The following is a 17,168-nucleotide window of genomic DNA, read 5'->3' as shown; positions in this document are numbered from 1 at the left end:
GTCCACATACTTTTGTATATATAGTTTAGCTGTCCTCGGGCTACACCATGGTTCTACCTGGTGCTGTTGGGGCTACTGTAGACCTTCATTTCAAAACGGTGTGCGTTTTAATCAGTGAATATATATTTAGTATTTGTATTTAATTCACTGAGTAGAATGGTCTTCCCCTTCCTCCACTGACTCACACGTTGGTTATACACTGCTATTAATGGAGATAAAGGTTTTAGTAGAGGTTTTACTGTCTCTGCATGGTCAGTTAAAAAAGACAATGCACTTTATCCAAATTCCTTTTTGGTCTGAGAATGTGTGTGTCTGTAATACTGTATGTTGCAGGACTATGAGTTTCTGTACCAGAGAGGTGTGTGCTGTATCCTTTACAGTATATAACTCCATGCTGTATGTTTCTCTACAGGACTATGAGTTCCTGTACCAGTGTGGTGTGTGCTGTATCTTCGGCCCCGGGACGAGAATCCCTCAGGCTGCAGTAGAGGTGATCGACAACATTGAGAAGAGCCTGGACAAGATCCGCCAGGCCATGTAGACAGATTGCTGATGAACAATATCATTCAATAATATAGTCTACTATGGCTCAGTGTGTGTGTACACACAGCCATGGGAAGAAACTGCAAACATAGGGGTGTGATATCTGCACAGGATAATAGAGTAGAGCGATGAGTGTGAAATATGAATATATTCATAATGACTGTGTGAATTCTGCCAAAACCACATCAATAATATACAGTTTAGTCTACAGCTCAGTCAGTCTGTCTTCACCAGTATTTCTCAATCCATTTCTGGAGGACACCCCTATTCTAATCAAGGACTTGGTGATTGGTTGTTTACAGTAAGTGCTGGGTTAGAACAAAATGTGCTCTTTCTGAGAGCTCCCCTAAGAATAGATTGTGCAACACTGACATAGACAGATGTTTGTGAAATCTGCACAGGATATTCTGGTAGAACAAGGAGATTGTGGAAATATTCGTAATGACTTTTTGAAGTGATCCATACTGCATGTTATCTAAAGTCATTGAACTTATGTTGTGAATAAAAATAATAATGTGACTTGTTTGCTGTAACAGCTTGAGGTTTTCCATGGTTCAGATGAGGTATTGAATTTGATGAATAAGATCATTAACTTTAACTAAACGTATCTTGATTACATATTGAATTGTGTTTTTACTGCTGGCTGACTTCAAAGTTACCTTGCGCATAGTATCCTGAAGATACAGTACCGTATTACTTTTATTTATCCAGGTAGGTTATTGAGAAGTTGAGAACACATTATCTTTAACAATAACCTGGCAATGGGATAGTAATTTGGCATATTAGGTCATTACTCTCACAAGCATTTTTACTTTCTCTCTTCCTTGTTCTGTGTGACAATGTGAAACATGTCAGACCCTTTCACCCCAAAACTGGCCCTCAGACAAATAGTGACTTGAAATCCTAAGAGCAGCTTTGACCCGATTCGTAAATCACTCATTATGTCACAATGGGTTAGAGATTTGCCTGATTCTCAGTTCTCAAATTAGGGATTCTAACTGATAATGGAAGGTCATAGGTTTGCTCAAGCAGAACAGATCAGATATGTTAGACAATACATATTTGGCAGTTGCTGGCTATGTTACTGTACATATTTGGTCAGATGGCCTTTTTCCTTATGTACAATCTTTTGTATTATCTTTATCTTATTTAAAAAATAATCTGCTGGAGCTTTGAACCGGTTTATTGGAATAAGAATTGAGTGCTATGGAGACTGGTTATATATATGCTGATTGCCATTGACTTGCTCATGTCTCGGCTCTCAACAACATAAAGCTCAACAGCTCTCTATTTCTCTCTGTCCATCCCCACTTAGCCACCCTCAAACTCCATCACAAACAACACCTAGCCGTTAAGGATTGCCTCTAGCCTCTATTTAGTACCCAAAGGGCCTTCTGTAGTTTGATTTTAAAGGATTGGAATGAACCATTATGGCAAAACTTGCCTTTCAGAGTGTGAGGTGGAGCTGCTAGCATATTGGTTATTCCTACCCAATCCCTTGAAGTACCTAGGGCAGTAGTCTCCAACAGGTCGATCACAACGAGTAGCTCGCCAAACAATTCTGAAAGTACATGCAATTTATCATGTTTTCCATCGCAAACTGCCATGAACAAATCCCACAAGTATCAGACACCGAAAGCTCCCAGCTACTATCAACGCAACATTGCCATTATCCCAACCCTGGTTAGCCACTATTGGCTTAAAAAGCCAAACCTAACACAATCTGTCGATTCATTTCCAGCAATATTGCCCCAGTCTGTCTGTGGTGCGCACGTTTGTCTATCACTCCGTGTGTAGCCAGTTGATGTGATAACCGTCTTGTGGGTTGACAGAAATACTTTCAACCAAAACCTTTTCAATTAAATGTTAACTGCAAAGTACGCTTACCTGGCAGAAGTATATCAGGAGTAAGTATATCATTTGTATCTATTATTTGTTATTTTCAAACTTTCCCATGAAAAGAGCAGCAGCAGTACAGAACCATAGCTAGACACACACATTCCTACTTGCTAGATGCGCAATTAAAGGGCCAGATGCCTAGTTAAAGGGGAATTGCACAAAATAATCTACATTTGTTTGTTTTCTTCCAGACCTAAAATAATAGTCTTCTGATGTGATTTAAGCATGGACTCAGAACATCCAATTTAGTTTTTTCTGTATACGAGTTCTTCATTTTCTTGGCAATTTCTCGCATATCGACTCTAGGGGGTTTTAATACTCAATAACGCAATATTTTGAATCTTGCACACAATATTAATGCAAACAAAGGTGAATTTATTGTCTAGATGGAGAAACAGGATGTATTAATGTCAACATTTCACGGTCTCCGTTACCTCTACTGTGTGTGGGATTCTTTGTTGTTCAGAAAGAAGACAACAACAACAGCATACAACAACCTAAATTATATTGTCAGGGGAGTTGAGTTTCAGTGCATTCAGAGGAAAACAAGATCATATTTTTCAAGTAAAAAATAAATCAATAGTGAAGTCAATAATCATTCATTAATCAGTAAGCGCTTGAAGATGGCAACACACACACACTATCGACCTAACACAATAGACTTTGGAGCAACAATGACTGTGCTGGTAACGTTATGATTTAATGGAATGGTATGAAGTGCACTATATATACAAAAGTATGTGGACACCCCTTCAAATTAGTGGATTTGTCTATTTCAGCCACACTCGTTGCTGGCAGGTGTATAAAATCGAGCACGCAGCCATGCAATCTCCATAGACAAACATTGGCAGTAGAATGGCCTTACTGAAGAGCTCATTTACTTTCAACGTGGCACCTTCATAGTTCGTCAAATTTCTGCCCTGCTAGAGCTCCCCCGGTCAACTGTAAGTGCTGTTTTTTTGTGTGTTTTTTTTAGGGGGTAGATCAGCTTTAATATTGCAGATAGATTGTAACTTCCATCAATGTAATTGTCTGCATCACTTCCAATTCCCCATATATATATTTCCCTTTATTACTTTCCAACCCCACCACCCCTTCCCTAATTGGAGTAAACTAGTGAACAACAATGCTTAGGCCTCTACTTCCTGCTTATACATACTATGTACATTTTATGGTCAATTTTACAATAATTCTTTTTTGTTTGTTTTTACTCCTGAACTTCCTCTACCCTCACCCTCTCCGATCATTTTCATGATGTCCATCCGGTTTGCTTCTATATTACATATCTTTCTAACTGTGCTCTTTCACAAAAGCTCTCAACCTATAACCTATATACTTATTATGGACACAGTTTGCTTTACATTAGTTATCTTGTTGTTATTAGTTGTTGTTAGTTGTTATTAGTCCCATCCTTCAACTTCATCCAACAACACATCTCTTAACACCATCCATATTTCTATTTGCCATATATTTTTCAACTGTACTTTGATGTTTTACAAAACTTCTGAACTATTCTCATTGTTTCTACAGATTGTAAATTGAAAATAAATATTTTTGCTAAAAGTATTATTATATTATTGATCGATTGACTATGACTTTTCAGATCACCCAGTAGGGCTATCTGCAGGGTTCGCTCCAGGTAAATATTGCAATCCTTTAGCCATTCCTGGACCTGTGTCCAAAAACAAGCTACAAATGGACAGTACCAAAACAAATGATCTAATGATTCTGGCTCTTTGCAGCAAAATCTGCAGAGCTGGGAAGATTGTATCCCCCATATAAATAACATTATATTGGTAGCAAGAATTTTATATGATAATTAAAATTAAAAAATTCTAAGTTTTGAATCCGGCGTCGTTTTGCGTATCAGTTCATACATTTTAAATTTTAGTCATTTAGCAGACGCTCCTATCCAGAGCGACTTACATTATTTTTGTATCTTTCATACTGGCCCCCCGTGGGAATCGAACCCACAACCCTGGCGTTGCAAACGCCATGCTCTACCAACTGAGCTACATCACCGCCCGCCATTCCCTCCCCTACCCTGGACGACGCTAAGCCAATTGTGCGCCGCCCGATGGGTCTCCCGGTCGCGGCCGGCTAAGACAGAGCCATAAACACTATGCCATGGAATCGGTATGTCAAAAATCTCTTCCCAACTATTTTGCATTCTATATGGGACGGCTGTCAATCCTTTGGTCCTTAAATGAAACTGGTATACCTTTTTATTTATCACAATTTTCTTTAACCAATTATGTTCTTTAATGCATGGGCGACAGACAAGTTCCTTACTTTTTCCCCCTTCACTTTCCTCTTCCATTTTTGCAGTAATGCTGCAATTATTTGGTTGTAATTTTGGGTAGAGCAGACATTTCCATATGTTTTTGTTAGCTACATGTGCGACATAACTCCACCAGTCCTACCTATGATATCATTTACGAAGATGAGACCTTTTTTTTTTTTTTTATTGTCAAAAAATAATGTTTTTTTTTAATCAATTACTATATTTGAGTTTAACCACAATATTTGTTGCATTATTTTTTTCTGTCGTTTCTGGAGGATTAAATTGAAATTGCAACCAACTTTCTATGGCTTGTTTTAGAAATAGTGATATTTGGGAAATTATTTCCTTTTCAAATAACTGAAAGTGAGAGGTTGTAATCTGAATAAAGGGAAAAATGCTATTCTTGAACATTGGGTGAGACAATCTTACTAATTTGCTAGAGAACCAGTTCGGATTTAAGTATAACTTTTGTATGACTGAAGCTTTTAGTGATAGGTCTAATGCTTTAATATTTAATCATTTCTGTCCTCCGAATTCATATTCATTATATAAATAGGCCCGTTTAATTTTGTCTGGCTTGCCGTTCCAAATAAAATGGATAATTTTTTCTCATATAATTTAAAAAACTGTTCGCTAGGTGTAGGCAAGACCATAAGCAAATAGGTAAACTGGGATAATACTAAAGAGTTAATCAGGGTGATATTTCCACAAATTGACAGGTATTTACCTTTCCATGATAGCAAGATCTTATCTATGTTTGCTAACTTTCTATTAAAATGTATTGGAGTGAGATCATTCATTTCATTTGGGATATGTATTTCGAGTATATCCACATCACCATCAGACCATTTTATTGGTAAACTACATGGTAATGTACATTTTTTATTTTTTAGTGTCCAATACGTAATATAGTACATTTATCATAATTTGGTTGTAATCCAGAGAGGTTAGAAAATGTATCTAGATCCTCTAAGAGGCTGTGGAGGGATTCAAGCTGTGGATTTAAAAGAAAACATGAATCATCAGCGTACAATGACACCTTTGTTTTTAAGCCCTGGATTTCTAATCCCTTGATATTATTGTTGAATCTGATTTTAATAGCTAACATCTCGATGGCCATAATAAATAGATATGCCTCTAGTGGACAACCTTGTTTCACTCCTCTTGACAGTTTAAAACTTTCTGAGAAATAGCCATTATTTACTATTTTACACCTAGGGTTACTATAAATGATTTTAACCCAATTTATAAGAGATTCTCCAAAATTGAAATGCTCCAGGCATTTATATATAAACCCCAGTCGTACTTTATCAAATGCCTTTTCGAAGTCTGCTATGAATAGCAGGCCTGGTTTCCCAGATTTTGCATAGTGTTCTATTGTTTCCAGTACTTGCCTTATATTATATCCAATGTATCGTCCATGTAAAAAAGTTTAGAATGAATAATGTCTGACAAAACCTTTTTAAATCTATGCGCTATACATTTTGCTAGAATTTTTGCATCACAACACTGAAGTGTAAGGGGCCTCCCATTTTTTTACTGGACTGGATCTTTATATTTTCCACTTACAGTTTTTATTGCTATCTATCTGTTCTGTTAGACCTTCTATTTCCTTTGATAGTATGGACTCTCTTGACCTAAATTGCTTTTGTTTTCGAGATGAGTACTGAATTGCATGGCCTCTAAAGGCACATTTAAAGGTGTCCCATACAATAAGGGCATTTGCTGTGCCTATGTTATGTCGGAAAAAAATCTGTTATAAATTCCTCTGTCCTAGTTAAAAACAAGTTATCATCCAATAGGCTTTGATTACATTTCCAATAGCCTCGCCCACGTGGAAATTCAGTAAGAGTAATGTATATGCCAATGATATGATGGTCTGACCGCATTCTGTCCCCTATCACCACTTTTTAAACTTTTGGTGCCAACGAGAATGGCATAAGAAAGAAGTCAAAATGACTAGCTTGATTGTGTCTCCGCCATGTATATCTCACTAGATCAGGATATTTAAGCCTCCATATATCTACTAGTTCTAATGTATCCATGACATTCACGATTTCCTTAAGCGCATGAGGAAGATTGTTTGTAGTGTGATTTCCTTTACGGTCCATTGAGCTATTTAAAACGGTATTATAATCTCCCACCATAATAATAGAGTCTTGAATCGCTTGCAGGGTTGATCATTTATTATATATATTGTCAAAGAAGTGTGGATCATCATTATTTTGTCCGTAAAGGTTAATGAGCCGTATCTGTTTATTGTCCAATAACATATTTTTAAAATCCATCAACTTTGCGTATCTGTTTGGACAATTTGCACATTCGGATCAAAATGACTGTTAATTAATATCATCATCCCTTTTGAGTTTCTTTGCCCATGGGAGAAGTATGTTTGCCCCCCCCATTCCTTTTTCCACGTAACTTCATCTAGAATTGTTGAATGAGTTTCCTATAAACAATATATATTATATTCCTTCTATTTGAGCCATGTAAATATTGTTCTTCTTTTGTTATTATCTGCTAAGCCATTACAATTCTAACTGGCTATACTTATTTCACCACATACCATAATGAGATGTAAGTGCTGTTATTGTGAAGTGGAAACATCTAGGAGCAACAAAGATTGAGAAAAAAATGGAGCTGTTTAATTTTATTTAATTTTTAATTTTATTTACTTTTCTCAGAGCAGCATCTCTGTTACAATCATTAGTGGTCACACAAACAAGGTCAGATGTGAAACACCTGGGAATAAAAATAACTTCCTGAAGTTTCCAGCTGCCTCCAAAATGGCACAGTATTCCCCATTCCTTACATAGTTCACAACCAGTGCCACATACGTATAATATTAGCTACATGTGGCTCTGTCTAAAAGTGGACTATGTAGTCAATAGGGTGCAATTTCAGATTAGCTCTCCTCTGTTAACTTGATGGTTCCTGATGCTTCTATTAGGGACAGACACACAGAACACTGTAGACATGGGGAGGATAGTCAAAAAGGCTGTCTTGTAGCCTGCCAATGCTCCAATATCCAACACAAACTCTCAAAACAGGAAGAAAGGGACCAGAAGTATGGCCATAGGAACCATTGTGAACGGCCATAGTGACCATTGTGAAGTTTAAGTTCAATGCTACAGTACCTCACAACAACATTCAACAATAAAGTTAACTTTACAATAACACTTAAAGGGGAAATATGTAATATTTTTGCATTGTAATTTCAGAAAATGTCCTTAATATATCTGCGGTAATAGTGGAATGTTTCACAATATTTTTTCAAAAATAAATAAATTGGGGCCCACACAAAGTTGCGTTATGATGGTGCAGCCTTCCTATTTGACAACAAAAGCTGGTCCATCTCTTGTAGTCAAATTGGAAGGCTGCACTCTCCCTTTCTTCCATCAGTGTCACTCAGAGGCGTGGTTATCTCCTCACAAGCACAATTAACAATGGCAGAAATGGTGTACAAAACTGAAAGTAAAAAATACTCTGAAATTGACTTGCCATTTCCTGGTTGCTAAAATTCTACAAGTGTTGTAGAAGTGCAAATGTTGTTGCAATTCACCTAGTTCCCATTCTACATGATGTTCCTTTAACTTCAAGCCAAGAAACACAATGCTTTACAACTTTTTATAAACATGTATGAGCCCTTATAATACCTTATTACAATGATTATAATATGTGGTGTCTTATGAATGCTTCATAATACATTTTGTCTGTTGACTTCAAGTAAAGTGTTACTTTGTTAGTGATGTGGCGAGGACAAGGCTATGATCTAGTAGTGTGTGCTAGAATGACAGTGAAGAAACACAGTTGATTAACTCACACCACATCCATTTGTGACCCTTTAACACACAGAGACACACACACACACACACACACAGTGTTAACCCTTTGATGGGTACGGACCCATGTTCAGCCTTGTTCAAACAGACCGTGTTCCAATACTTTGTTAACAGGAGCTTGTCAGCTCATTCTCAGACTGTCTTTCCAGTGCCGCAGTTCCCAACTTCCCCACCAAGGGAGCTCCGCTCTTATCATCCGGAAGGCTCTGTAGCAGGTCAGACCTTACACTCTGCCTGCCCTCCTCTCCTGTCTCCCCACACGAAGGTGAGTCTGGTTGGGCAGAGCAGCAGATCAGCACCTGGAGCTGGCGGAGCTCGCGTCTGAAGGAGCGTCTGAAGATGTAGTAGATCAAAGGGTTATAGGCCGTGGAGCCCTTAGCGAACAGGCAGGGCAGCAGGGAGACCACGGGGGCCAGGCTGTCCTTCCCCTTGGTGTGGAACATACTCCAAAAGCTGAGCACCACGTAGGGAGACCAGGCCACGATGAACCCAGAGCTGATCAACACTGCCATCTGGGGTGAAGAGGAGAGGAGAGGGGGAGGAGAGAAGGGGGAGGGGAGGCATTTGTCTGTCAAAAACAAAACATAGACTATGTTTACAGCCATGTCAAACTTCTTAAGCCTGAGGTAGCCAGATTTGACAGGGACTAAAGCGTTTCTCATAGATCTAGACTTGTACGCTTTGTCACTGTCACTCAAAAGCTTTGCTTGAGCCCCATGTCTGAAAGACCCTAAGTAGTGGAACCAGCGTGAAACAGGGTTTTACCTGGATAAATCTTATCTTCCAGAATGTCAGCAAAACTGGTACTGTTTTGATATCTAACCAGAATTATATAATTCATCCCTCGTAAACAAACAAACAACGCAAAAACAAAGTAATATCTTTCCAGGTGGGATAGCTAGCGAGTGGATAAATCATTATTGTGAAGCTGTGAGTCAGAGAGAAAGAGAGTTGTGAATCTGTCTTTGTTAATTTATTACGCCTCCCTGCTCTGTGTATGCACAACATTACAGAGATATACAAAATAAAACCCTCCACCTGACTCCCTTCTGGACGGGAGTTGGGTGAGGCTATCGCCAGCTGGAGATGGATCTCGCTCTAATATCATTCATTATCTGTCTGTTTGCATCGCAGCAGAGCGGCAAACTAAACTGGGCCTAACCACTGGGCATGAATTAAAGAACAAAGTGAATGTGAAAGATGTATTCAGCTACTCTTGAAGGAACATTTTAAATTCAATAAAAACGTTTTTTTCTTGATTCAAAATGATTCATTTTGTCGTTAAAAAGCATTCCACATTGCATGAATAAACAAACTAAACACTCTTGATACGACTCACTGTCAGGGCGTGCTGTAGGTGCAATGGTGGAATCAAACGCAGGACTCAGAACGATATTCCAAAGGCTTGTATTATTGCCCAAACTAAGGCAAAAGGACAACTTTGCCCGAAGGCGAAAAATACGCACGAAGGCGAAAAGTAACAGCGCACAAACAGGTGCGACAATGGAAACTGCGCACAAACAGGTGCGAAAATACTCCAGCGTAGTGGAGAGAAGCTCAACCGAGCAATACACACAACTGACGGAAAATAATTACACACAACACTAGACAAACACAACGAGAAACTTATAGGACACTAATTACGCCAAAACAGAAACAGGTGTGGAAACAAACAGACAAAAGCAAACGAACATGAAACATACAGCGGTGGCAGCTAGAATTCCGGAGACGACGAACGCCGAAACCTGCCCGAACAAGGGAGAGAGGCAGCCTCGGCCGAAACCGTGACACTCACACTGTGGAGTGTGGATGCACACACTACACACTCACACTGTTGTCGCGTGGGAATGTTTCATGCCACTGTGGGACCAACAGATGTGTGACAGAATTGTGACAGATTTGTACAGTGTGAAGCATCAGAGAGGTGACCGGGAGGTGGCCCGGTATGCTCTGTCAAACACTATATCATTATCAGAGGGACACACAGAGACACTGGTAAACTCTGTTCTTTCTCTTTCTCTGCTCTCCTCTCACTCTCTCCTCGCTCACATCTCCCCCTCCTCTCTCTCTAATCTCCCTTCTCATCTAATCCTCTTCTCGCTCTCCCCTCTATCTATCCTTTTCTCATCCTCAACGTTCTCCTCTCTGTGTTCCATAAATGAGCATAAATGGTAATAAGAATTGTCAAATCGCATGTTTTTTCATTGGTAACAATGTTATAAGGGGCCGTACATGTCCAAGAAGAATGTGACAACTAGCATTGATGTCCATAAGAATAGTAAACTTACATATCCTTGTTCTATAAGCAGCTATAATTATAATAACACCACGTACGATAAAGCTGCTGAATGCTCCTCTTCTCCGTTTCATCAACAAAACAAAAACCATAAAGGTGCTGGGGAGAACAGTGGCACTGTTTCACCCTATGTGGAACTTTAATTAAACGGTTAATAAACAGTCAACAGATAAACGTTCATACTCACCAGAGTGACCTTCCTCTCGATGTGTCCGTAGTTGAAGTCCCTGCTTTGGATGGCCTGGTAGGCCTTGTGGAGTTTCCAGGCTATGCCGAAATAGGAGAAGAGGATGACGAGGCAGGGGATGAAGGTGCAGAGGATAGACAGAGACATGATGAAGGTGGAGCGGTTTAGGGAGTCTTGGTAGCTGGCCCAGTCCACGGAGCAGGCCACCCCGAAGGGCTCCGGCCCGTAGCCGCCCCAGCCCAGTAGAGGGAACACAGCCCACAGCCCAGAGTACAGCCAGATCACACTGATCACCATGGTGATGGTCCGACGCTGGAACTTGTTGCCTGGTGGAGAGGTAGAGGGGAGAGAGGTAGAGAAGGGTTGGAAGAGCGTTAGAGGAGTGTAGTGTAAGCTAGCACCAACCCACCAACCCTAAACCTGAGCATAAACCTACCCTAACCCTTACCCTAATCCTATCCCTAAACCAAAGCTTAACTAAGCCAAAGCTTAACCCTAGCCAGATCACACTGATCACCATCATTATGCTATAATGCTGGAACTTATTACCTGTAGGAGAGTTGGAGAGGAGTGTACATTAAGGAGAGTTAAAGCACTGTAAGGACCCTAGTTGATAGGCACCTTACAATCTCTCCCAATGGGTATATTCTTATTAACTGTGGTTAGAGCTTCTTTGGGCCAGGCGTCCTGGGGGTTCGTAGCCTGCTAGGAACCTCATGCTATTCCCTCACTTCATTAGAGTAATGATCCATAAGGACCCACACTTATACTGTACTAAACATCCTGATTTACTTATTCACATTCATCAGAAGCACTAATGATTCATTGGTATTGACTAGCTGTCAGTGACTACCTCAGCTGCCATCTGACCCACCATGGCTGCATTTGGAACCAACCCTTGCAGGGACTACCACAGAATTAGAATCTGAATCCTTAGAATATGTCTATTTTTGAGCCAACAGTTTGGAACCGACTGTAATGAGCACATTAGATAGATATGGAGATAGATATGATGGTGAATAGAATGAATACATTAATGAATAAACCAATTAATATTATGGTGGCTGATCTAGCTGATAAAAAAATGTGCTTGATCTCATGTAGCCTAATTGGCAGAGTGACTGTAAGTAACCTGATGAAAATGCATGTGGGTCACAGAGTGTTACATCTAATATAATGATATTATATGCCATTGAATGTGTGTAGGCACGTGCGTGTGTGTGTGTGTGTGTGCATGTGTATATGTGTGTGTGCCCTATGGTGTCCTGGTAAAGATCAGCTAGGTCGGATGTATCTACCCACTGAACATTGATCTGCTATTCAACAAACGACCTTCTGGTGTGCTGCCATCAAACTATTCAACATGGGTTTTACCTTATAATAAGAATTGCTTAAAATTCCAATTCTATAGGCATTTCTACCTCCTGCTGTTAGTTTAGATTATGAGATATAAAACCAATAATAATGCACCCAGAACCTTAAGTAAGCTTAGAATAACTGATTTCAGTGTCTTTTTTTCATTTAGTTTATCTGCAACGGGATTATCATGCATAAACCGTTCTTGTCACGCCAATTCCTATTGTATACATTATGAACAAACGTTTCAGCTGAATAGCCTTCCTCTTCAGTATGCAGGACACATACAGACAGATGTCCAGAACTGGGACTGTCAAACACTTCCTGGCGATTCTCCATGCATTTAGTCAGGCGTATATTACAGTAGCATTACACTGTATGTCAGGCATGTGCACAGATAGGGGTTTACCTGTGTCCGAGCACCTGCCCCTTTGCCCTCCCACTCGCCAAGTGTCCTTTTAGGTGATGGTATACAGTGGGGAGAACAAGTATTTGATACACTGCCGATTTTGCAGGTTTTCCTACTTACAAAGCATGTAGAGGTCTGTCATTTTTATCATAGGTACACTTCAACTGTGAGAGACGGAATCTAAAACAAAAATCCAGAAAATCACATTGTATGATTTTTAAGTAATTAATTTGCATTTTATTGCATGACATAAGTATTTGATACATCAGAAAAGCAGAACTTAATATTGTCACACCCTGGCTCTGGGACTCTATATGTTGAGCCAGGGTGTGGATAGTCTATATGTTGTATTTCTGTGTTGGCCAGAGTGGTTCCCAATCAGAGGCAACGAGTGTCAGCTGTGGCGGGTTGTCTCTGATTGGGAGCCATATTTATAGAGGCTATTTTCCCACAAATGTTGTGGGATCTTGTTTCAAGTCTGTTTATGTTCGACCGTGAACTGTCACGCATCGTTTGTGGTTTTGATCGTGTCTCGAATTAAAGAGTATGTTTGCCTGCAACGCTGCGCCTTGGTCCTCATCTTTGGTAGACGATCGTGACAGAAGATCCCACCTCGACTGGATCAAGCAGCGTGACGAGGAGAGAGGATGGACCTGGGAGGAGATGAGTGCGAGTCTGGCAAGAGGGATGGAGGCCTTGGCCACGGTAGGAGTGAAGCCCATACATTTTTTAGGGGGGGGCTAACGCCGTGGACGACGGGGCAGCAGGAGGCCGCCAGGTTACGGGAGTCACTGGTCACCAGGGGGAAGGAGGATGTAGAGGCACGGCGAGAGGTACTGGCGTGTGTTGCCAGTCCGGTCCGGCCTGTTCCTGATCCCCACGTAGGGCCAGTGGTGTGTGTTCCCAGTACGGTCTGTTCCTGCCACTCGCACCAAGTCAGTGTTGCGCTTCGTCAGCCCGGCACGGCCCGTTCCTGCTCCCCGCACCAAGTCAGTGGTGCGCGTCGTCAGCCCGGTCCGGCCCGTTCCTACTCCACGCACCAAGCCAGGGGTGCGCCGTCAGCCCGTCCGGCCCGTTCCTACCCACGCACCAAGCCAGGGGTGCGCATCGTCAGCCCGGTCCGGCCCGTTTCTACCCACGCACTAAGCCAGGGGTGCGCATCGTCAGCCCGGTCCGGCCCGTTCCTACCCACGCACCAAGCCAGGGGTGCGCATCGTCAGCCCGGTCTGGCCTGCCTCTACTCCACGCACCAAGCCAGGGGTGCGCGTCGCCAGTCCCGCACAACCCGTGCCTGGGTCACCGGCGCCTGGTAAGGTACCGGTCAGCTGCTCCACACCGGAGCCTAAGCGGTCCGTTCAACGATGTCCGGTCCAGCTCCAGCCAGCGGGGCCAGACCGGACCAGGGGCGCCACGGGGGATGGTGGAAGGGTGGTGGTCAAGCCCGGAGCCGGAACCGCCTCCGAGGAGGAATGCCCACCCAGCCCTCCCTGGTTTGTGTACGTTTAGGCGCGGTCGCAGTCCGCGCCTTTAGGGGAGTACTGTCACACCCTGGCTCTGGGACTCTATATGTTGAGCCAGGGTGTGGATAGTCTATATGTTGTATTTCTGTGTTGGCTAGAGTGGTTCCCAATCAGAGGCAACGAGTGTCAGCTGTGGCGGGTTGTCTCTGATTGGGAGCCATATTTATAGAGGCTATTTTCCCACAAATGTTGTGGGATCTTGTTTCAAGTCTGTTTATGTTCGACCGTGAACTGTCACGCATCGTTTGTGGTTTTGACCGTGTCTCGAATTAAAGAGTATGTTTGCCTGCAACGCTGCGCCTTGGTCCTCATCTTTGGTAGACGATCGTGACAGAAGATCCCACCTCGACTGGATCAAGCAGCGTGACGAGGAGAGAGGATGGACCTGGGAGGAGATGAGTGCGAGTCTGGCAAGAGGGATGGAGGCCTTGGCCACGGGTAGGAGTGAAGCCCATACATTTTTTAGGGGGGGGCTAACGCCGTGGACGACGGGGCAGCAGGAGGCCGCCAGGTTACGGGAGTCACTGGTCACCAGGGGGAAGGAGGATGTAGAGGCACGGCGAGAGGTACTGGCGTGTGTTGCCAGTCCGGTCCGGCCTGTTCCTGATCCCCACGTAGGGCCAGTGGTGTGTGTTCCCAGTACGGTCTGTTCCTGCCACTCGCACCAAGTCAGTGTTGCGCTTCGTCAGCCCGGCACGGCCCGTTCCTGCTCCCCGCACCAAGTCAGTGGTGCGCGTCGTCAGCCCGGTCCGGCCCGTTCCTACTCCACGCACCAAGCCAGGGGTGCGCATCGTCAGCCCGGTCCGGCCCGTTCCTACTCCACGCACCAAGCCAGGGGTGCGCATCGTCAGCCCGGTCCGGCCCGTTCCTACTCCACGCACCAAGCCAGGGGTGCGCATCGTCAGCCCGGTCCGGCCCGTTCCTACTCCACGCACCAAGCCAGGGGTGCGCATCGTCAGCCCGGTCTGGCCCGTTCCTACTCCACGCACCAAGCCAGGGGTGCGCGTCGTCAGTCCCGCACAACCCGTGCCTGGGTCACCGGCGCCTGGTAAGGTACCGGTCAGCTGCTCCACACCGGAGCCTAAGCGGTCCGCTTCAACGATGTCCGGTCCAGCTCCAGCCAGCGGGGCCAGACCGGACCAGGGGCGCCACGGGGGGATGGTGGAAGGGTGGTGGTCAAGCCCGGAGCCGGAACCGCCTCCGAGGAGGAATGCCCACCCCGCCCCCCCCCGGTTTGTGTGACGTTTAGGCGCGGTCGCAGTCCGCGCCTTTAGGGGGGGGGGTACTGTCACACCCTGGCTCTGGGACTCTATATGTTGAGCCAGGGTGTGGATAGTCTATATGTTGTATTTCTGTGTTGGCCAGAGTGGTTCCCAATCAGAGGCAACGAGTGTCAGCTGTGGCGGGTTGTCTCTGATTGGGAGCCATATTTATAGAGGCTATTTTCCCACAAATGTTGTGGAATCTTGTTTCAAGTCTGTTTATGTTCGACCGTGAACTGTCACGCATCGTTTGTGGTTTTGATCGTGTCTCGAATTAAAGAGTATGTTTGCCTGCAACGCTGCGCCTTGGTCCTCATCTTTGGTAGACGATCGTGACAAATATTTGGTACAGAAACCTTTGTTTGCAATTACAGAGATCATACATTTCCTGTAGGTCTTGACCAGGTTTGCACAAACTGCAGCAGGGATTTTGGCCCACTCCTACATACAGACCTTCTCCAGATCCTTCAGGTTTCGGGGCTGTCGCTGGGCAATAAGGACTTTCAGCTCCCTCCAAAGATTTTCTATTGGGTTCAGGTCTGGAGACTGGCTAGGCCACTCCAGGACCTTGAGATGCTTCTTACGGAGCCACTCCTTAGTTGCCCTGGCTGTGTGTTTCGGGTCGTTGTCATGCTGGAAGACCCAGCCACGACCCATCTTCAATGCTCTTACTGAGGGAAGGAGGTTGTTGGCCAAGATCTCGTGATACATGGCCCTATCCATCCTCCCCTCAATACGGTGCGGTCGTCCTGTCCCCTTTGCAGAAAAGCATCCCCAAAGAATGATGTTTCCACCTCCATGCTTCACGGTTGGGATGGTGTTCTTGGGGTTGTACTCATCCTTCTTCCTCCTCCAAACACGGTGAGTGGAGTTTAGACCAAAAAGCTATATTTTTGTCTCATCAGACCACATGACCTTCTCCCATTCCTCCTCTGGATCATCCAGATGGTCATTGGCAAACTTCAGATGGGCCTGGACATGCGCTGGCTTGAGCAGGGGGACCTTGCGTGCGCTGCAGGATTTTAATCAATGACGGCGTAGTGTGTTACTAATGGTTTTCTTTGAGACTGTGGTCCCAGCTCTCTTTAGGTCAATGACCAGGTCCTGCCGTGTAGTTCTGGGCTGATCCCTCACCTTCCTCATGATCATTGATGCCCCACGAGGTGAGATCTTGCATGGAGCCCCAGACCGAGGGTGATTGACCGTCATATTGAACTTCTTCCATTTTCTAATACTTGCGCCAACAGTTGTTGCCTTCTCACCAAGCTGCTTGCCTATTGTCCTGTAGCCCATCCCAGCCTTGTGCAGGTCTACAATTTTATCCCTGATGTCCTTACACAGCTCTCTGGTCTTGGCCATTGTGGAGAGGTTGGAGTCTGTTTGATTGAGTGTGTGGACAGGTGTCTTTTATACAGGTAATGAGTGGAGAACAGGAGGGCTTCTTAAAGAAAACTAACAGGTCTGTGAGAGCTGGAATTCTTACTGGTTGGTATGTCATGCAATAAAATGCAAATTAATTACTTAAAAATCATACAATGTGATTTTCTGGATTTTTGTTTTAGATTCCATC

General features: G+C 43.5%; 2 protein-coding genes across 2 annotated transcripts in view; one reads left to right on the top strand and one right to left on the bottom strand.

Moving 5' to 3' along the window:
* LOC121552909 (methylmalonyl-CoA mutase, mitochondrial-like) overlaps positions 1 to 1,161 on the top strand; it is a 38,770-nt gene extending 37,609 nt beyond the window's left edge. The window contains exon 13 of the mRNA XM_041866011.2: positions 413 to 1,161. Coding sequence (XP_041721945.2) covers positions 413 to 541 — 129 coding nt within the window. The 3' untranslated portion in view covers positions 542 to 1,161. The remainder of the gene's footprint in view (positions 1 to 412) is intronic.
* Positions 1,162 to 7,492: 6,331 nt separating this feature from the next.
* Positions 7,493 to 17,168, bottom strand: part of LOC121552111 (opsin-5-like) — a 52,763-nt gene continuing 43,087 nt past the window's right edge. The window contains exons 3-4 of the mRNA XM_041864843.2: positions 11,052 to 11,377; positions 7,493 to 9,080 (exon numbers count right to left, since the gene is read on the bottom strand). Coding sequence (XP_041720777.1) covers positions 8,676 to 9,080; positions 11,052 to 11,377 — 731 coding nt within the window. The 3' untranslated portion in view covers positions 7,493 to 8,675. The remainder of the gene's footprint in view (positions 9,081 to 11,051; positions 11,378 to 17,168) is intronic.

This window comes from Coregonus clupeaformis, chromosome 36 (genome assembly GCF_020615455.1).
Source record: "Coregonus clupeaformis isolate EN_2021a chromosome 36, ASM2061545v1, whole genome shotgun sequence".
Classification (NCBI taxonomy): Eukaryota; Metazoa; Chordata; class Actinopteri; order Salmoniformes; family Salmonidae; genus Coregonus; species Coregonus clupeaformis.
The sequence above is the reverse complement of the archived record's forward strand: the minus strand, read 5'-3'. Positions and strand labels throughout refer to the sequence as shown.